At 43.5% G+C, this 20,194-nt stretch overlaps 2 protein-coding genes across 2 annotated transcripts; one reads left to right on the plus strand and one right to left on the minus strand.

The window, feature by feature from the left end:
* Positions 1 to 2,405: 2,405 nt before the first annotated feature.
* Positions 2,406 to 12,044, plus strand: LOC108604949 (mucin-5AC). The gene is made up of 3 exons (XM_033294480.1): positions 2,406 to 2,625; positions 8,235 to 8,522; positions 8,580 to 12,044. Exons 2-3 carry the CDS (start codon positions 8,290 to 8,292, stop codon positions 11,749 to 11,751), a joined length of 3,405 nt encoding a protein of 1,134 aa, XP_033150371.1. The 5' UTR covers positions 2,406 to 2,625; positions 8,235 to 8,289; the 3' UTR covers positions 11,752 to 12,044.
* Positions 12,045 to 12,921: 877 nt separating this feature from the next.
* Positions 12,922 to 19,917, minus strand: LOC108604948. The gene is made up of 7 exons (XM_017994518.1): positions 19,771 to 19,917; positions 17,678 to 19,714; positions 17,488 to 17,617; positions 17,304 to 17,434; positions 15,507 to 17,247; positions 15,191 to 15,447; positions 12,922 to 14,903 (listed from the first exon to the last, which is right to left on the minus strand). Exons 1-7 carry the CDS (start codon positions 19,915 to 19,917, stop codon positions 13,071 to 13,073), a joined length of 6,276 nt encoding a protein of 2,091 aa, XP_017850007.1. The 3' UTR covers positions 12,922 to 13,070.
* Between the last annotated feature and the right edge of the window lie 277 nt (positions 19,918 to 20,194).

The raw sequence follows: 20,194 nt of genomic DNA on the forward strand, positions 1-20,194 counted from the left end.
GACGCAGCTAAAAATAGAGTCAATATATTGAACAGCTACAAATTAAAATCAAATGTTTATGTTTAGTTCCCAATTAAATGACTAAATCCAAAAATGTCAAGCCAACCTTAGCCTACTTTTCATTTTAAGTGCATAAATCTATAAAATTAAAAAAGCAGAAAAAGAAAAAAAAAAAACACACACACAAGAGCTAACTGCGTGAGAAAGAGAGGGGAAGCAAGCAGCAGCAGCTATGAAAGAAGCGCATGCTTGATGGAGTGGAGATTAAATTGTAATAAAATTTGAATGCTCATTCAGCGGCTGAATTCGAACGCTTGACTGTGTTTCCTTCCTGTTTGACTTGGTGGGCGCCGGTCAGCCGTTCAAGTGTCGCCAAAGCCAAACAGATGCGGAGCACTCAAGAGTTATGTAAGCCAATGCGTCGCAGCATCTTGGCTCTTTGAATATTGTTAGTAAGCCAAAAGCTGTGTGCAAAAGCTTTCAAGCTACAAATAAGGAAAACGCATTGAGATCTGCTGGAGCAGATGCGTGCGGAAGATTGTCTGAAGATTTTCAAATGGGTTTATATGATAAACAACTTTGTACGTGGCTTTAAGGCAAGTTTGGCAAACAAGACGTTGACGAGAGAGCCAGAGCCAGAGCCAGAGCCAGATCAGGCCTTTCACTTGCTTCGAAAGCAAACAAGTCGGCTGCGGCTTGGCTTGCACTCGATACTGCTGCAGATGAGTCCAACTTGGTTAGCAGCAAATTGTTGTTAAAACTATTTATGTTAATTAACATTGAAGGCATTTATGATGTGCCAGACGAACGGGCCTTTGGGGTTGTCTGATTGATTGGCCACTTTGCGGGCCAAAAAATAAAGACGGAAAAAAATAACAACAAAAGCAACTGTGCGCGGCGGCGGTGGCGTTGACATAAATTTTCAACGATAAACAAAAAGACTTAGGCAACGAACTTGGCATTGCATAGAGCGCGTGAGCGATGTTATAGTTGCTGCTATTACAATTGTTGTAATGCTTAATGTTATGCTTACTTATTTGAGGAATTGGAGCACAGTGCACAATGCAATGCAGTACAAAAAATAAAAATTAATATATGATGCAAGCTTTAATGTTTTTAGTGACAATGTTGTGTGTGTGTGGGTTAGTCTAAACTATTGAATAATTTAGTAGCATGTTATATATATTTAGCATAGACTAACACGTAATCAGCAACAGCGTTTCACGTTTTTATTTATTTTTTTTGCCAAAATTAGCAAAGCAAACAACAAAAGCGTCAGCCAGAGAAAGTGAACGTTGGCTTAAAGTAAAAGCAATAATAACAACAACAACAACAAGCGGACAACAGTTTGCTACTGAAGATGCGTCTGGGCAACCAACGCCCCTTATCATGCACACAGACACTAAAAATGGCAACAAGTCTTGTGTTTTTCATTATTTGCACATTATAGACTTGCAGCAATTTACCTTATTTGCTGTTTTGTAGCCCATTTGGACAAGTCATGTCGGCGGCGGCGGTTCAGTTGGTGTCATTTATGTATGTAGCGCGTTTTGCAATTCCAACCAATAGACAAAGTCAGTCATAAGCAACAACAAAAAATAAAAATTCGCTGCGTCAGCCGCAAATTGTGTCGCACATTTTGTCACCCAACATGTCACAAAGGCCACAAAAGCAAATAAATGCCAAGACTAAAGCTAAATTGTAATGTTACACATATTTTGTTGCTGCTGGTAATAGAGTTTGCGAAAATTGCTATTAATTATTTCAAGCAAAAGCGTACAAAGCACAAAATATTGTTAAACATTGTTGCTAGCCAGGGTTAACTGCGTTACTCTGTTGTGGTTAAGACTTATGTAAGTCATTTAATCATTTAAATGGGCGCAAAGAGCAGCAAAGCATTCCAAAGCCAAAGCAAACTAATAGCTAAATGTAAAACAACACACATAAAACTTAAATTAAATACATATTAAAATGTGTAGTCAAGTGGACAAACAATGCGTAAGAAACAGTTACATTTGCATAATTATCATTGATTGATTGAATGCAATAATTGACGTACACATAGGTTTTAGTTTATTATTATGCATGACGAAATATTGAAATGTGAAATTTGCTGTGCGCTGAGCGAAGAAGAAGCAGCGACTTTAGTCCAAGGCAAGCTGCAATTGCTTTGCTAAACTAATTAAAGAGTTCAAAGTAGCAGCGCTCATTGGGCACACAGGCCAAAGCATAAAATAGAAGAGAACAAACGCTGCAGCTTCTAAACTGACGCGCGCGCTCTTTCTCGCTTACGCATGCTTTGCTCTCTTTCAATTGCAACGTCGACTGCGCGACTGCGCTGTCGTCGCTGCCAGCATTGTCGACGCCGCGACTGTGGCTCAGTTTCAGTTTGATACGTGCGCTCATTGAAAATGGTTTAGTCGCTGCGCGTGCGCTAAGCTCCATTCACCGTTATAGCTGCCATATATATTAGCTGCATTCGCATTCGTTATCAAGTTATAGTTGTTTTTTTTCTGCTGCGCGTGTGTGCTTTGACTTTTTTTTTTTTTTCTTGTGCATAGCTGTGAAAAGTAAACAAGGAATAAAAGTGTGTGCAGTCTACATAACGAAAACTACTGCTAAAATGTAATTGAAAGTATATTATGTGCATTTGCCTTTTGTTTTTGTTTCTGTTGCGCCTGCGCTTAAGCAAACTTGTTGTTCAATTTGCTGCCTGCATAGGCTTTGGGCATGACCTTGACATGACTGCATTGATTAGTTTTTTGTAGCGTGGGTAGTTTGGCCCAAAAACTAACTTGTTTGCATATGCTTAAAATGCTTTGAACTTGAAAGCAATCAGAATACATTTATTTCTTGTTATTATTTAGTGTTGTTATCGATTTATATATAAAATAAAATTTGCAAACATAATTTGTAGCATTAAAAAAAACGTTAAAGCTTAAAGCAAAAATCAGCAAATTGTTAAAAACTTTTGCAGAAAATCAACAAAGTCACAAAAATATTTGTAGCATTTAAAAAAACGTTAAAGCTAAAATCAGTAAATATTTAAATTAATTATTAAAAATTTCCAAGAAATAAAAAAAGTCACAAAAATATTTTTACAACAAGTTGCGCAACTTCAAAATATTTAATATATAACAGAAACTAAAAATAAAAATGTTGAACCCCAACTTTTTGCCTGAAGAATTACATTTTTTTTAAAGAATAATTTATGCAACTCAAATGCGCTGCTTCAATATTTGTTTTCAAATATACAAAACGTAAAATGTTGAAAAATTAACACAATTTTTTACAAGTGCGCAGCTTAAGTGTTTTTAACTTTTTTTTATTATTGTTGCTCAGCTCAGGTGAAAGTATTTAAAGGTAAACAGCGACAAAAAGCGAAAACAATAACAAACAAAAAAAGTTTATAATAGTAATAACAACAATTAGGCAGCTCAAAAATCAATTGTGTTATAAAAGTTTGTTGGGTAAAAGTTGTGCAACTGACAAAAAAATAAAAACAAACAAACAAACTGAAACTGAAATGCTTAATAGTTAAACTATATTTAGCTGCATACAAAATAGAAACTGGGCAAATGTGAATCGATTAAAGCCAGCAAATTTGCAATTATAGCCATGGCTATAAAGCCGGCTGGGTGGCTGGCTGGCTGGCTGGCACGTTGCTGAGCTGGAGCTGGAGCTGGAGTAGCTTTGGAGTAGCTGCTGCCTGGCCAGCCAAAAAACAACATTCACTTGTCAGCCAAGTTGCCACTTGGCTTAAATAGAATTTAGCCGCAACATGCAGCTAAAAGTTGGTATATAGCCAAAGCCAGTTGGGCTGGCTGGCTGGCTAACAAACAAAAGCAGGAAAATCTGCTGTAAAATGCATTGCAAATTTACTAACAACAACAACAACAGCAAGAGTAACAGTAACTGTAAAATTTGTAACAAGTTGCAGTAAAAGTGCTGAACTCGCTCTCGCTCTCTCTCGCGCTCTCTACGCTGCTCAATTTTTATGGCCACTTGTCGCCGCCGCTTGTGACTAATTGACCAAAAGTGAGTGAGTGAGTGAGCGCAAGAGACGCGCCGCTTTCTCAATAGTGAGCCATACCGGAAACGGCCTTGCAGCTCAATTGGCCAAACTGCAAGTTTGTGCCTTAAGTCATTTGTTTGCCAGCAAAAAAAAGCAAAACAGCATTCAAATTGTATAATATATAAAATATACAATATATATGCGCACGAAAATTTCTTTATTTAAATTCATTTCACTGAAGCCGTAGACAATAAACCGTTACAACAAAATAAATTATGTTGCCTTAACGATTCTTAAAAAACATAAGCGAACCAACAGCGCAACTTTCTTCTTTTCTGCATTTTTTAAATATAGAAGGGCGCGGTGTTGTATATTTGATGTTTTATTTATATTTTTTGTGCGCTTGTGAAACTCAAACAACAACAACAACAACAACAATGTTAGCTTAACCTTTGCTGATTGCTGTACACTTGGGCGAATGTACACTCGTTAATTTAGCATTGCTTTTTGTTTCTCTCTACACTTGTGAAGGTCGAGACTTCATTTACCAAATGACCAAGCAACGAGCGTAGTTATTACTTGTAGCAGTAGCAATGCTCTTGATTAACTTAACTTAAACTAATGAAGTGCGCTGCTTAGCTTAAGCAGCTCCAGCGCCTGTCGCTGTCTCGCTCTCCAAGACAATGGACAATGCATTTGTTGCTAATGAGGCGCTTAACTATTATTTTCAAGTTGTTGTTACGCTTGTTTTTGTTGCTGCTGTCGCCAAGTAACTCTCACGCTGTTAAATCAGGGTTAAGCTTGTTTGGAGTTCAAGGGCTGCGAATCAAAGCAAAACAATTTACAAATTAATAGAACTTTAATTATAAATTTGTTACTAACGCTAAAGTTTGACTTGCACTTACTAATACCAAGCTTTTAATTAAAATGTACACTGCTTGATTTATTTATTTTGACAAGCATTGAATTATTTAAAAATAATTCAATAAAATAAAATTGCCAGCAAATTTGCAATTTGTTTGGCTTTTTTGTTGGCTTTACATTTTAAAAAAATATTTAATTTAAATTCTGTAGCCTTTTTTATTTAAGCTCAAGCATGCACAGTTAACATTTAAAAAATACAATTTAAGTAAAAAATAAAAATAAATATGCTTAGCAGCTTTTTATTAAATTTATAAATTCAATAAAAGTAAATTGCCAGCAAATTTGTATTTGTTGCAAGTTTTTAATATTTTTAAGCAATTAATTTTTGTTGCCATTTACATTTTAAAAAATATTTAATTTAAATTATGTAGCCTTTTTTATTTAAATTCGCGCATAATCAACATTTAAAAAATACAATTTAAACAAAAAATAAAAATAAATATGTTTAGCAGCTTTTTATTAAATTTATAAATAATTTGTTAATTTTTCCTAAGCACAGCAGCTAAATAAAAATAAATTTATAGGCAAATCAATTAAAAAATGCATTAATACAAAGAGAGAAAGAGAGCGAGAGCGCACTAAGAGTAACAGAGACAGCAAGCGACACTTCCGCATTATATGTTTATACAGCTTTCTGTCTGTCTGTCTGTCTGTTTATGTTTTTTTTTTCAAATATGAGTGTAATGTGTCAAGTTGAATAACAAAAAAGCAAATTGTTGAGAGTTGTGTGTGAAAAAAGAAATTAAAACGTCAAATAATAATGGCACAAATCGCTTTAATTAGTCATGAGCTGTAGTAGCAGACTAGGCCAACACACACACGCACACACACACACACATACATAACATCATATGCATATGCATGTATCGAGTTTGAAACTTCATGTAAAGAAATGAAAGAAAAACAAGCTTAGTAATAATAAAACAACAACAAAGTGGACAACAAAAAATTACTTAACAGCAATTTAATTGTTGCACACACACACATAGACTGCTTGTGTGTGTGTGTGTAATGCGCTTCAGTGACGTTTGCCGGCTTGGAATTGGAAAATGCACTCACTCACAAAAGATTGGCTAACTAATTGTATTATTATTATTATTATTATTACAACTACAGTTGTTGCTTTTGTTGTTGCTGGCGCAATTGTAACAAATTATTTGCATCAACAATTATGAAATTAAAGTGCGCGCGTATTTTTTTCTACGAATTTTGTGTGTTGCCTCGAGCATAAATTACGTATACGACATGTAGACAGCGATATATTTGTTGCTAATTGTGAGCTAATGAGGATATAGTCAATTTAATTGCTGCTGAATATCAAATAAATCAATAATTGACTAACAAACATAAAATGTCAAAAAAATTAAATTTATTGCTTTTTAATTTTAACAAATATTATATAATATTTAAAAATTAAATATTTTTTATACAATTATTTTTTACAAATATATAATAATATTTATTTTGTTTAATTGAGCAAAATTAACATTAAATTGCTTGTGGTTGGCTTTTGCTATTAAAATTTAGTGAACATAACAAATTTTTTTATACAAAAAATAATATTCTTTTTGATTAATTGACAAACATTTTAATTTTAGCTTACAACAAATTTAATTAGTTGTGCTTAGTTTTAATTTTTAAGCTTTGCGGTTTTTACAACAAACTAAAACTAAAGCAAATCAAATGTCTTAAAGTTTCCGCAAAAGCAAAAAGTCATAAAAACGTAAAATTGAAATGCTTGACAAATTTTAGTTGCTGTCGCTTTTGTTGTTGCTGTTGTTGTTGCTGTCAAAAGCGACAGCAATAAAATCAAAAATAGTTGACAGCTATAAACGAAATGAAGACAAATGAAATCATAAATTTTATTAAGGATTAAATATTTTGGTGTGGGGCGGCGGCAAGTTACAGTCGCTAACTATCGAAGCGTTTAATTTTCACTTAATTGCTGTTTGTAAAAAAAAAAAAAAATTTAATGAGTGACCGTAGAAAGCGACGAATGCAGCCGTTAGCAATGAATGCGAACTGTTAGATAATCTAAGCTCCAAGTTAAGCAACAGACAAAGAGCCAGTTGACTTGGTTAGCGGCAAAGTGGTTACAATTATGGCCAAGGTATTTTTTTTTTTTTATTAAGTATGTTATGTTTGTCAAGTCTGCCAACTTGGGCTACGTGACGCGCATTCTAATTGCAATAAAAGCGTTAACTTCAGCTGGTTAAATCAAAACTGGTACACAACTCTTATAAGTTACACATGTGTGTGTGTGTATGTGTGTGTGTGTTTGCTCTGGAATGATCTACTGGCTTCAGTTGAAATCATGTCCCAATTGCGTCAAGATCTCTAGCCAGCCACAGTGGGCAGCTAAAAAATGTTCATTTAAAATTTTATTTAATTTTCAACATATTTTGTCAGCAGCAAATAATAAAGCAGCGTGAACTAAAGTGTGCTAAATAAAATACTTTTAATAAAAAAAGTATTTAAAATAAAAGCAACTTTTATAAATTAAAGCAATTGGCAAAAATGTTGTTTAATTTTATTTAATTGAAACACATTGAAAATGTAAATGTTAAATAGAGTAAAAATAAATTGAAAATTGCTTTTAATATTTGAATTAAGCAGCTTAAAAAATAAAAGGCTTTGTTAGTTAAATAAATAAATCAAATCAAGCAATTTAAATTTAATTTAACGAATGTATTAAATGAAAATGAATTTAAATACAAATTAGTTGCTTTGTTTTATTTTTAGTTGTACAATAAACTTGAGTGAATAAATACTTGAGTTTTACTGTTGTTGTAATAAATTATTTATTTAAATTTACACAATAAATATATAAAAATTATATAAACAAATTATTATTTAAATGCATAGTTACTTTAAAAATAAAAGCTATTGCTTATTTGTTTAAACAACAATTTAGTTACAAAGCAATTTTTATTAGCACAATAAATTATTTATTTATATACAGAAATACTTCAAATAAATAAATATATTGCATTAACAAATTTTATTTACATATTTAAAAATAAATTTTTTTGCTTATTTGTTTAAACAACAATTTAGTTGAGTTTTATTTGCTGCGCAAAATATATAAAAAATAATAAGTTATTTATTTATTTAAATAACGCAAATACGACAAATAAAAAAATAATAAAAATGAATATAACAAAGTAGTAAAAATATTTTTAAGTGAATATTTAAAAAGTAAATTAAATTAAGTTAATTAAACAATTTAGTTTTATAGACTTAAGCAATTTAGCATTATAAAAGAATTTTAAAATTTGTATATTTTGTGCTACAGTGCAGCGAAACACAAGAAGAAGAAGAAGCATACGTAGAAGAAGAAGAAGCAGAAAATGACTTGCTGCAAGCGTCTGCCAGGATCGCTGCTGGCGTTGCTATGCTCGCTGCTGCTGGTGGCAGCGCTGCCGAACATACAAGGGCAGGCCAAGCTCACAGCAGTGGGAGGAGGAGCAAACTATGTGCAGCAGCTGGACAAGAGTTTCTTTCAGCCGCCAGAGATCGAACAGACCATCGATGAGGTGCAGAAAATACTTGCAAGGGATCCAGCATTGCCGCGACTAACGCGGTAAGTAGCCACACTGAGCGAAATTAGTAGCAATTAATTAATGAATGTTAATCACAGCGGCGAGATCGAGGAGCTCTATGAGAAGGTGACACGCGAGGAGTACGAGAAGAGCATTGAGGCGGGCGATCTGAGCCGGGCGGACAGCATGCGAGCGCTGATGCTGGTGCTGCCCTTCAATACGGACAACAATACGGAGGAGAATCTGCAGGAGCTGTACACGCGGCCGCCTGTCACACGCGTCATTGATGCGTATACGCCACCAAATCCCATCAAATTTCTGACAGCCGATCCCAGTGCGCCGCCGCGAAGCACAGTGCCTGGTGGTAATCCCGCTGTAGCGGCGACCACATACAAGCCAAGCTACAATGCTGCAGTGCGTCAGCAGCTGCAGCCAACAGCAACGACGTATCATCCGCCAGCGCCAGCGCCGGTTATGTATCAGCTAGCGCCAGCGCTGGGCATGCCCAGCATGCAGTTTCAGCCGCTGCCCCAGGTGCAGGCGCCGACGCAGACGCAGCGCTACAGCTCACACTACAATGCGAAGCAGGTGGAGTTCAGACGCAAGCCACAGCCAAGCAGCAGCAGCAGCACAGTGAAGCCAGTGGCGGATATTTTAGAAAGTTTGGGCATAGGCGCTGCGCAGTCGGTGGCGTCCAATCATAAGCGCTACGCTGGCGAGGATTACTATGCAGCTGAGAGTGCGCCGCAGCCGCAGGTGGTGGCCATGGCGGATTTGCGTGGCATGCAGGGCGCGCGCATTAGACCGGATGCCTATGCTAACTTTAAGCCACTAAACATAGGCGAGGAGCTGCGCGTTAAGCCGGAGGTGGCGGGTTATCTAACGCGCTTTGGCATTGTCAAAAAGGCGCCCAAGTCGCTGCAGAAAACGCAGGCAGCGACGCCCACAGTGGAACCAACAGGCGCGCATACGGAGCTGTCCACAGCAACAGCAAAGCTGCCAGAGCTGGCCAAGCTGCTGCAGAATTTGCAGGAGCTGGAGCGACTACAAAGCAGCAAGAGCAGCAGCAGCACCACCACCACCACTAGCACTACTAGCACCACAACCACGCCCACGCCGCCTACAACGCTTGCAACGCTTATAACTCATGGCGCGCCCATGCTAATCGAAGCTAAGAAGCCACGTCGACGCATCGATCCGCATATTGATCTGAATTTTGGCAGCCAGGGCAATCAGCAGCGCACAGCGAGTGGACAGGATGAGCTGGCCAAGCTGCTGCAGAATCTGCAAGAGCTGGAGCGACTGCAGTTTAAGCCGCCAAGCGTTAGCAGCAGCAGCACAACAGCCAAGCCGCTGGAGCAGCTGCTGCTGCAGCAATTGCAGCAACAGCAACAGCAGCCTAAGCCCAAGCCCAAGCCTAAGCCTGTCAAGCAGCAGTCGCTGCAGCTGGAAACGCCAGAGCTGCTGCAGCTGCAGCGCTTGCTTAGCGATGATAGCCAGCTGGAGCGGCTTTATGAGCAGGCGCGCGCAAGCAAAAGCAGCACAGCTAGACCCAGCACCAGCAGCAGCACCACAACGACAACAACAACAACAACGCCACGCACTAGCAGCAGCAGCGCTGCGCCTACAGTAAATCCGCTGCAATTTGCTGCTTTAATGACGCGCGTGCAGCAGCTGGAGCAGCAGCAGCAGCCGAGCAAGCAGCAGCAGCAACTACAAAACCGCCAGCAGCACTTGGAGCGCAGCAATCAGCTGCTGCTGCCGGATGTGCAGCCACACGACTATGTGCAGCTGCAGAAGCTGCTAAGCAAAGTGCAGGAGCTGGAGCGCGTGCAGCTGCAGTCCATAGCAACAACAGCAACAACAACAGCAGCGCCCGCGCGTCAGCTAACCAGCGCCGCTTCACAGCGCACGCATAATGTGAAAAGCTTGAGCGGCACACAAATTGTTTATGCGCAGCAGCCAGCAGAGGAGCTGGAGCTGGAGCAGCTCAAACTGCAGCTGCCTGTGTATAGACAACCCGCCAGCAGCACCAGCAAGCCGCTGCTTAGCAGCAGCAGCGAGGAGCTGCAGCAGTATCAGCAATTCTTTCAAGGCTTGCAGGATGCAGGCGAGCGACAGCTGCAGCCCATTTATAAAAGCAGCAAGCCAACAACTACAGTGAAGCCCAAGCTAAAGCACAGGCAAAGTCTTGCGGAGCTGCAAAAGCTGCTCTACAATACGGCGCAGCTGCAGCAGCTGGGCGTGGCACTGCCCACAGAGCTAAGTCAGCAGCTGGAAACGCAGCTGCAAATGAGCAGCACGCCAACAACCAGCAGCAGCACCACAACAACAACAACCACAAGCACAACAACCACCAGCGCACCAGCTACCACAGCTTTGCCCATTGTTAGCAGCACGCCCATTCACGATTCCAGCTCACCCGCTGTGTTCTCGCTCACCACCAGCAAACCCGCCACGCCGCGTTTTACACCCACGCGTGTTAGCACTGCCAGCAGCTTGGATTTGCCTGTTTACAGCGCCACCAAAATAATTGAAGCCGCTATCAAGCGCGCCGCCAATCGCATTGGTGTGCCCACTGAGCAGGCGCCCAGCTTGGGTCAAGGCTTTCGACGTCGCAGCGTGCAGCTGGAGCAGCAGCAGGCAGCAGATGAGCAGCAGCAGCAGGTGGGCGTGCTCAATGGCGATTTAATGGCGGAATTCAGTGAGCTTAACTATCAGCTAGCGCAGCCAGCTGCTACGCCCGCGCCTGCAGCAGAGCTCTCCGGCAATCTCAGCGAGCTGCAGCGCTTGATTAGCAATTTGCAGCAGCTGCAGCAGCTCAATGTTAGTCTCACCACTGGCGCTAGCACGCCGGATGCGCTTTACCTGCAGTCGCAGCTGGCGCAGGCAACGCAAAGCAACAAGCCACGTCGTCAAAGCGCCAATAGCACCAGCAGCAGCACCACCACTACCAGCACCACCTCGACCACCACCACAACGGAGCAGCCTGAGCGTCTTAGCTTAAATGTTAGCCTTGACGACACACTAGACAGCAGCTCGCCGTCCAGCAGCACCACAGAGGAGTCACGCAATGGCTCGCTGGATGATTTAGCCGACTCCTTTGCACCCGATCCGGTTGCGCAGGAGCCACCACCAGCTAAGAAAAAGAATGGCTTCTATTTTCTAGCCGATTGGAATTCCTTTTTGGAAGTTGGCGATGGTGATGATCAGGTCGTAGTGCGTTTAAGTCCCAAGATTGGTGATCCACGCGACTTTCTGCCCGTTTAGTTGACACTTGCTGCTTTTTATATTGTGTATATAGCTACTCGCGCTGCCTACAACTCGCTCTTCGCTCCCTCTTTTAACTCTTTTTTGTATGCTTGTGTCTGTGTCCTATCTGTGTATGTGTGTGCGTATTTGTATTTATTTTTTAGCAGAGGAGCCCGGGTTTTGTAGTCACTTAAGGTTTTTTGGGTGGGAACCTCAGTCTAAGCTCTAAGCGTAGTCACAATCATATATATTGCAATTATATATTTTAATATTACTTTACTTTGTACAAAAAACAAAACAAATTAAACAAATCAAATACAATAATTGACAAATAATTTTAAATAAATAAATAGTATCTACATAATTGTCAAGTTTGTTGCTCCAGTCATTTGTAAGCAAGCGCCAAGTTTGTTGCCTACGTCATTTTTATTTACATAGCTTAGCTTGAAAGTATGCAACGTTTTGCAGCTGCTTAGCACAGGCAATCCACTAGCGAATATTGGCCATAGCTTGGCTGTATCCTGTCGCATTTGCAAAATTTTTGGATTGCGACACTCACAGCATCAGACTCTATTGAACTGCATCAAAAAAATATGTGTTCATCTTAATATCCATTAACTTGGAAATTTTCAGCCTCAGGGCGCAAGCAAAGTGGCCAAAAACACAAAATCCTTATTTACTCCGTAACTACAGGGACGAACTCGATGTCCTTTACCCAGCTGATAGTCCTTTTCATAAGCGGTCGTTTGGCACTAATTTCGTCCTGATCCTGCAAAGTATACGGGAGTTATAGCCGTTTTTCTGTATACGAAAAAAGCTGTTTTTCTCCGCTCCTGTAAGGACTTTCGTGCTTCGAATGATATATTCTGAAAGCACTCAAGGAGCACTACTTGGACACCAAAGCACATCCTTGTAGTCCTTACAGTTTGCGAGAAAAAGGACATTTTGTGTTTTTTGATCCATTTTTGCGACCCACCCCCTGCAAATTTTTTCAAGAAATTTTTTTGTGCAATTCTAGATATCCTGGTATGCAATTCGATATATTCGATGCCTAGGAGCACGAAAATGCATGTCCTTTTGATATTGAAAGGATAACAAAGGAGCAGCAGCTAAAAATACAACGAAATTTGCCCATGCACAACGCAAGCCCAAAATGACTAAAGCAACGAACTTTCTTTTTAGCAAAAATCCAACATTTTATTTACAACAAATACAGCGTGATTCAACTAACAACTTGTTATGTACATAGGTTTGATTAACAATTTGTGCTTCTATAAACAAATTATAATAAATGTGTAACAACAAAGGCAATAGACATAAACTAGTATAAGCTAGACTTAGTTGCAATGCAGCCAAGGCTCCAGCAGTCCGGGCACAAGCAGCTCATAGAAGCTCAGCTGACGTGGCTGCGCTACAGCGAGCATGTAACGTGCTCCAGGCGCATGTGAGAGCGGCAGACGCAGCATGAGCAACTGCAGCACCTGGAATGGCGCTTGGAACTGTGCAAAGGGCACAAATCCTTGCAGGCCACGATAGATGAAGACGCGCACCTGGCAGCAGTGCTCCACAAAGGCCAGCAACGTTTCCTCACGCACGCGTAGCTGGACAAGATGACGTGCCTTGTCCGCGGCGGGCAGCGTCTGGAAAAGCGAGCCGTTGCCATAATAAAGCTGGACATGAGCAATGCTTGGCATTGGCATTGTAATGGGCAGAGTGAGACGCGCATAGAGCGCATGCGTTTGCTGACCACGACCCACATCCAAGCGTATGGTTTCTACGCTGCGCCAGGCCTGCGCCGACTGCGGCAATTGCGTGCTCTGCTCGCTGCTCGAGGATGATACAGGCGCCTCTTGGTCCACCTCCAGTTTGGCTTGTAGCTCGCGCAGACGCGCTATGACATCATGCAGCTGACTGCTGTCATCCTGACCAGGTTCGTAGGCTAAGTCCAACAGCTGCAGCATAAATTGCTGCAGTTGCGCTTGCTGCTGCTGCTGCTCCTGAGTTGCATTATAACGCTGCTCCAAGGCCTGCAGCTCCTCCAGCGCCTGCCATGTAAGCTGTACACTGCGCCAGGCCAACACACGTGCTGGAGTATTGGGCAGCGGCAATGTGTTCAACTGCGGCAGCTGCGTCATAAGATTCAATACTTGCTCCAGCAGCTGCTCATCCTCGTAAAGATCGCGCTCGGGTATGCTAAGCTGTGTTATGCTCACCTCCGTCTGCAGTCGAAAGCTGAGCTGCTGCAGCAGACGCTGACGCAGTATAACCAACTGTTGGGGGCTATAGCCAGCAGCAGTGTCTGACTCCACTTGTGACGCGTTTATATAACGCACGCTATGCCAGGGTTGCTCCATATCCAATGGCTGCTCCACTTGCAGCTGCTTAAACTTCTCCTTGGGCATCTTTAACATCTCTAGCTGCTCTCCAGCCAATCGCCAGCTTTGTAGCTGCTGCCTGTTGCTGCAATTCGACTGCTCTGCCATTTGATTTCTCGTCACAAAGCTAAAGCTATTGTTGTCCACTGCTTCCAGCTCCCACAATTCATCCACTGGTCCGCTCTCAAAGGCCGCCAATGCTTTGTAACCTGTGCCATTCCAGCGATAGACGCGCGTCCAACAGCCCTGCTCATTCAATAACAAATAGTTACCATCCTGCAGCAACAGCACGCGTCTCAAATCCCGCTGCTGTGCTGTCTGCTTAATCGCAAATTGGCTTCTCAGCTGCGTCAGTTTATAGGGCAGCAGTCCAAAGAGCCTGCCTATGCGCTGGCACAGCTCGCCAAAGTTCTGTCGCCAGGCTACTGCATCCAATTGCCTGCGTTGTCGTATTTCAGCATTCTCTGGCGCCTGCTTCACGCGCAGCCAGCGCACGCTCCAATTGCCGCTAATCCGCTGCGTTGCGCGTCCCTTGGACCACAAGCTGTTGCTATGCCACGACGTGAAATCAAAGCCATTCAATTGCTGCTGCTGACTGAGCAACTCGGGCGCCAACAGTCTTGAAAAGTAAATGGGAGTTTGTAATACCAGTTCTGCTTCCTGACTGCTGGCCACATCGCTAAGATTGAGTTGTGCATTGCCATTAACGGGCGCGCTGGCATAAACATTGCCAGTCACATCAATGGACTGCAGTACTAGCGGCGTCTCCACGCGCTGCACATGCGGAGATTCCGTCTGCAAAGCACAAAAATGTGTTATTAAAGCAAAAACAGATTTTAAATATTTAATTTTGCAAGCACATGTGCCAAGTTATTTAAAAAGTTCCGTTATAGCCGCAGCAGAATGACTACACTGTCATCCGCAAGCTTTCAATGCGAATTTAGCACGTATCATCCACAAAACAATAGTGTGCGAGCACTTATCGATACATATTTGTTTGATAAGTGGCTGATCATTTTGATTCGATATTTTGTTATTATGTTGATCGATTTTTTGAAAACGAATTTGATATTATTTGTAACAAAATAAATTAGTCTCCCGTCAGCAGTTGGACTTACCAGTAGTGTGTTGGCGTACTCTTCAGTTAGATTATATTGTTCATTGACCAAACCTGTGAAAACCACTTGACCTCCAGTCAGATGCAGCTCCTTGGCCAACAGCGGCATGCTAAGCTCCTGTGGCGTATGCAATGTAATCAGATTACTGAGATTCAGGTGATTCAGCTGTGAGACTTCCAAGGCATTGTAATCCAACGAGCCTGCGGCAAAGCTTAGCGGCACTGCAAGGACATTAATGTATAAATAAATTTATGTAATTTAATGCATGTCATGTTTAAACCTGTTGCCTCCCAGTTTTTATCCACGCGCACTGTATCGTATATCCAGTCGGTAATGTTGCAGCCGTTTAGTAAATGTCCAGGCAAGGAGAGATGCGACACTTCAAGCTGTTTCATGCTAATGGGCGCCATAAAGCGCACGGGTGATGTTATAGTCACCTCGGCTTCATCTAGGTATATAAGCTGGGGCAGCAGCTGCGTTAGGTTGACGCCATTAAGTTGCTGCACATGCACACCGCCTTCCAAGCTAACGCGCCCATTGAAGATCTTGGGTGATGTTATTAAAGGATTCGTTTCGGACTTGTAAACCAAATTGTCAAAGAATTGCTGCAGAGGCTCGTAGCTGCGATTGCCTAGATGTCCTAGCACAGTAAGCTCTTCAAGCTCCAAAGCTGGCAATGGCACCACACCACGTACTACAAATTGTTGGTATTCCGTGGAATAGCTAAGCTTTTCCTGCAGCGGCTCTAGTGAGTGGCCATTAAGTTCGCCCAGCAGCTGCAGCTCATGCACATTTAGAGCGGCTGCCAAGCTAACATTACCTTGGAATACCAAAGGCTTTAGTGTGTGGGCTACATGTTCCATGGGCACACCGTTCAAGCCATGCAGCTGCAGTTGCTCCAACACTTGCAAGTGACCGGTAAATCGCTTGGTGCCCACTATAGTCAGCGGCTGCTCTGAGCGCCAGACTACATCCTGCATCACCTCGGGCAGCAAATGCAGCTCATTGTAGCTGCCATTGAGTGACAAGTCGCTGGCAAAGCTCACAGGCTGCTCAAAGCGCCAGCTTGTGTGCAGCTCTTGCTCTCGATCCAGCCAGACCACATCACGTTGCAGCTGCGCCAAGTCATGTCCATTGATGCCTGCTAACGCCTGCACTGCGCCCTGTACTGTTATATGCTGCACTTGCAGCTGTCCATGTAAAATGAGCAGTGGCAACTCGTCCAGCTGTTGCAGAAAGTTAAGCAACAGCTCTGCCTGCAATCCCTGCAGCTGCGCCGCCTGCACGCCATTGGGTAAAATCAAGTCCTGCACTTGCAGCAAACTTGGCAACGTCTGCTGTTGCTTTAGCAGTTGCTGCAGCGTTTGACCATTGAGCTTTGCTGCACCTGTTACATCTTGCTGCACGTTCAGCTGCGCGGCCTGCAAGTTGTCAAAGTGCGCAGACTGTAAGTGCACTGGCTCCAATAGCGTTTGATAATCCGTCAATGCCACATCATTCAAGCTGTCAATTACTTCGAGTTGTGCTACCTGCGGCGCCTGCTCAAAGCGCAAACGTGTGCTCGACGCTTTAAGTGGCGCATCCACGCGCAAAGCTTCACGCTGCAGTTGCTCCAGCTGCACGCCATCGTAGCTGCCGCTTACATTTAATCTATGAAAGTAGACAAAGCCGGCCAGACTGCTTAATCCATCCAATTGTTGAGTTGTATGCTTGGTGACAAATTGCTCCAGCGGTATGCCGCTTACTTGTCCATCAGCCACATGCGCATCCACAGGCAGTGCAAGCTTTTCAATCTGCTTCAAGCCAGCTATCACTATTTCCTCATTGGCATCCGCTTGACGCTGTGCTAAATCGCCTAGCAGCGCTTCAAAGCTGCTGTTGTCCAGCAAGCCACGCAGACGCAGTGGACCCTGCACCAACAGCTTGGCAAAGTGACAGCCAGCTGTTATATGCTGCGCTTCCTGCAGTGTAGGATTCAGTGGCGCATCCTCAAACTCTCGACCCTGTGCGCTGCCATTTAACTGCATTGATTACAAACGCTTTAGTAAGTATTAAATTATATTGCTTTATTACTCACCTGCAGCTGCTCGCTTACCTCCAGCTGGCTGAAGCTTACCAAGCCTGGCCACTCCTGATCATCGCTGAGCGTAATAGCGTCTAACGGATCGCGTCCATTGATGGCGCCAACAGTGTCCAAAGCATTAACAGCTAAAATTAAAATAACAATTATTTGCTGCAGCAGAGTGTAGAGCGAAGCTTACAGAGCGTCTGGGTAAACTGCTTGGGTGCATGCACCACTGTCGTGGCGCTGCCCTGGGACCAGAGATAATCATCTGGAAAGCTTAGCTCATTCAGCGAACTCAAGTGCAGCGAGTCCTCAAAGACAATGGGCTGCAAGTACAAAGAAAAAATATGAATTAAGTTATATTTTGTTAACGAGCATTAACTTACACCTTGTACTAGCAGCTGGGACAGATGTAAAGGCTCACGACGCCAGACCAAATTCTGATTGAACTTGTGCCACTCGATGCCGTTGATAAACTTGCAGTCCAGATTGCCCTTGAGTAGCAAGCGTTGCAATTGATTGGAGCTTGGCTTGGCGGCAGCAGCTTGTGGCAGCACGCGAGGTTGCAGCACCTGCAGCTGTTGCACATTGAGGCTGCCATTGAACTGCAACGTAGCATTCTGCACATAGAAAGGCAAATCGTTCCAGCGCTGCAAGCTGAGCTGCTCCGCCAGCACATAGTCCACATCTAGCTGTTCATAGTGATACGGGAATATTTGTGCATGTGACTGCGGTTGACGCTTATCGCGTGCTCCCGTAGCTGGTAGTTGATCCTTAAGCACACGTATGTCCTGTAGCAGCGTGTGCAGATCCAACTGCGCATCCGCCTCAGTCCAAGGCAAATCATTGACAAACAGCTGCTCTATGTGCGCGCCCTCATTGACAAGCAGCGGCGTGTGCAGTTGCTGCAGTTCGCTTTGCATGGCTGCCAGCTCTTTATCCTGCTCCTGCAGCCATTGACGCATAAAGTCGTAGATCTCTTGCAGATCATGCAGCTCCGAGTTGCGTGGCAGCAGCTGTGTGTGCAAGCGAAACAGTCCCGAAGGTGCCGCCTGGCGTGGCACTAGCAGCATCATAGGCATTTGCTGCTGGCGCAGCAGCGTGGCGCCCTTCAAGCCCGCCTCACGTTGTTCATCCAACAGGCAGCTGGCGCCATAGCGTGTCTGTGCGCCCAATACACAAGGCGGTGGCAGACTGGCCTCAAATGCCTCGCCATTCCAGATGAGCACCTCCAGCTGCAGCAGCGAGTGCGTATCAAAGTGCACGCGATGTTGCACCAACAGCAGTAGATCATCTCTATAGCTGCGCACGGGCACAGCAAGAAAACGTTCCACATGTCCAAAGTTCTGCCCAAGCAGCGTGCGTGGCAGCAGCTGGCCCTGCACATAGGCCAGAATCTGTGGCTGCTGTCCGCCCAGCGCCAAGTAACTGCGTCCACCCATTTGAAAAGCTTCAATGTCCAGCAGCTGTGGCGCTGCCAAACGCTGACGCAGCTGCCAAGTGAGCTCACCCGACTGTTGTGCATAGATTAAAGCCTGTTCCGGCTGGCCTACGGCTAGTAGTAGCTCTCGTGCCGTATCAAGCACAGCCAGCGTTGTTATGGGCGCCTCCATGCGCAAACGCTGCACAATCCAAAACTCCAAGGCACTCATATTGTAAGCATAAATGCTAAGCGTCTGCTGTTGCACCAACGCCAGGTAGTCGCGGTTGTCCCAGGCAAAGGGCAGTAGCTTCTCGATGCTATTGCCCAAAGGCCATTGCCAAATTGGCTGCAACTCCAGGGGCTGCAATTGCAGGCGTTGCCAAAGCAATTGCTGTTCACTCGCCAACAGCAGCACGCTGCCCTGCGGCAACTCCCAGCTGATCAGCGTGGTCACTTCTGCCGGCAGTGGCAGCGCGCCTATAGTTTGAAAGTTTTGCTCTTGCCACTGCAGCACTAACAAATCGTTACTGCGTCTGCCTAGTAAATAGACACTGCCATTTTGCATAAACTGTAGCCATTGCTGCACATCTACGCCGAGTTCAAATTGCATCTCTTCCTCTATGCGGCTCAACTGCAGCATTTCGCGTGTGCGCCGCTTTGATAGCTCCAATTGTTGCAACTGCTCCAAGTCTATGTCCAGCGCTGCAGCATCTACAACATTTGTCTGCAACTGCGGATCGTCCTCTTGTGCAGCGCCCAGCATTTCCTGCTGCGCACTACCCAATGCTGAATCTTTTTCTGCTGCTGCAGTTTTGGCTTTGATGGCCGCTTCCAGCTCTTTCACCTCTTGTGTCTGGCCCTGCTGGCGCACTGCTTGGTTTATCTCTTGGCGCAGCTGCTGCGCTGCCTTTAAATTACTTTCATTTACCACCACCTTGCTAGGCGTCGCTTGCTGTCCCGCTGTCTTCTGCGTCCAGCCTGGCTGCACTATAACGCCCTCCTATCGAAAACAATTCCACCTTCATTGTCTATTTAGCAATCAGCATGTCTACTTACCGGCTCTGGTTCACCAGCTTCAAAGGCTTCGTTTAGCTCGCCGCGCAGCTTTTCAACTTCGGCGCGCTGTTGTGCCAGCGTTTTGGCGCTGCCAGCGCCGCTGCTCTGCGCACAATAAACGCACAGCAGCAGACACAGCAGCTTCATTTCAAGCAAATTTACTTACTCTTTTTCACTTATAACCTTTATTAAACAATATATACAGCATTGCACGTGATCACATAAACTTTTTCACACTCATTTACAAAATTTACCGTTGCTTTTTGTGATGCTTTTTCAATGATCTGGCAGCCCTATGCCCAACGCATCTAATCGATTTCACCTGTAATATAGCAGAGATAAGATTAACAGCGGCGCTTCCCGCAATTTTTTGTTCAAAAAGTGCTAGATTTGACGGGAAAAAAGCGAAGACGGCAGCACTGAG

The sequence above is a fragment of the Drosophila busckii genome, chromosome X (assembly GCF_011750605.1).
Source record: "Drosophila busckii strain San Diego stock center, stock number 13000-0081.31 chromosome X, ASM1175060v1, whole genome shotgun sequence".
Classification (NCBI taxonomy): domain Eukaryota; kingdom Metazoa; phylum Arthropoda; class Insecta; order Diptera; family Drosophilidae; genus Drosophila; species Drosophila busckii.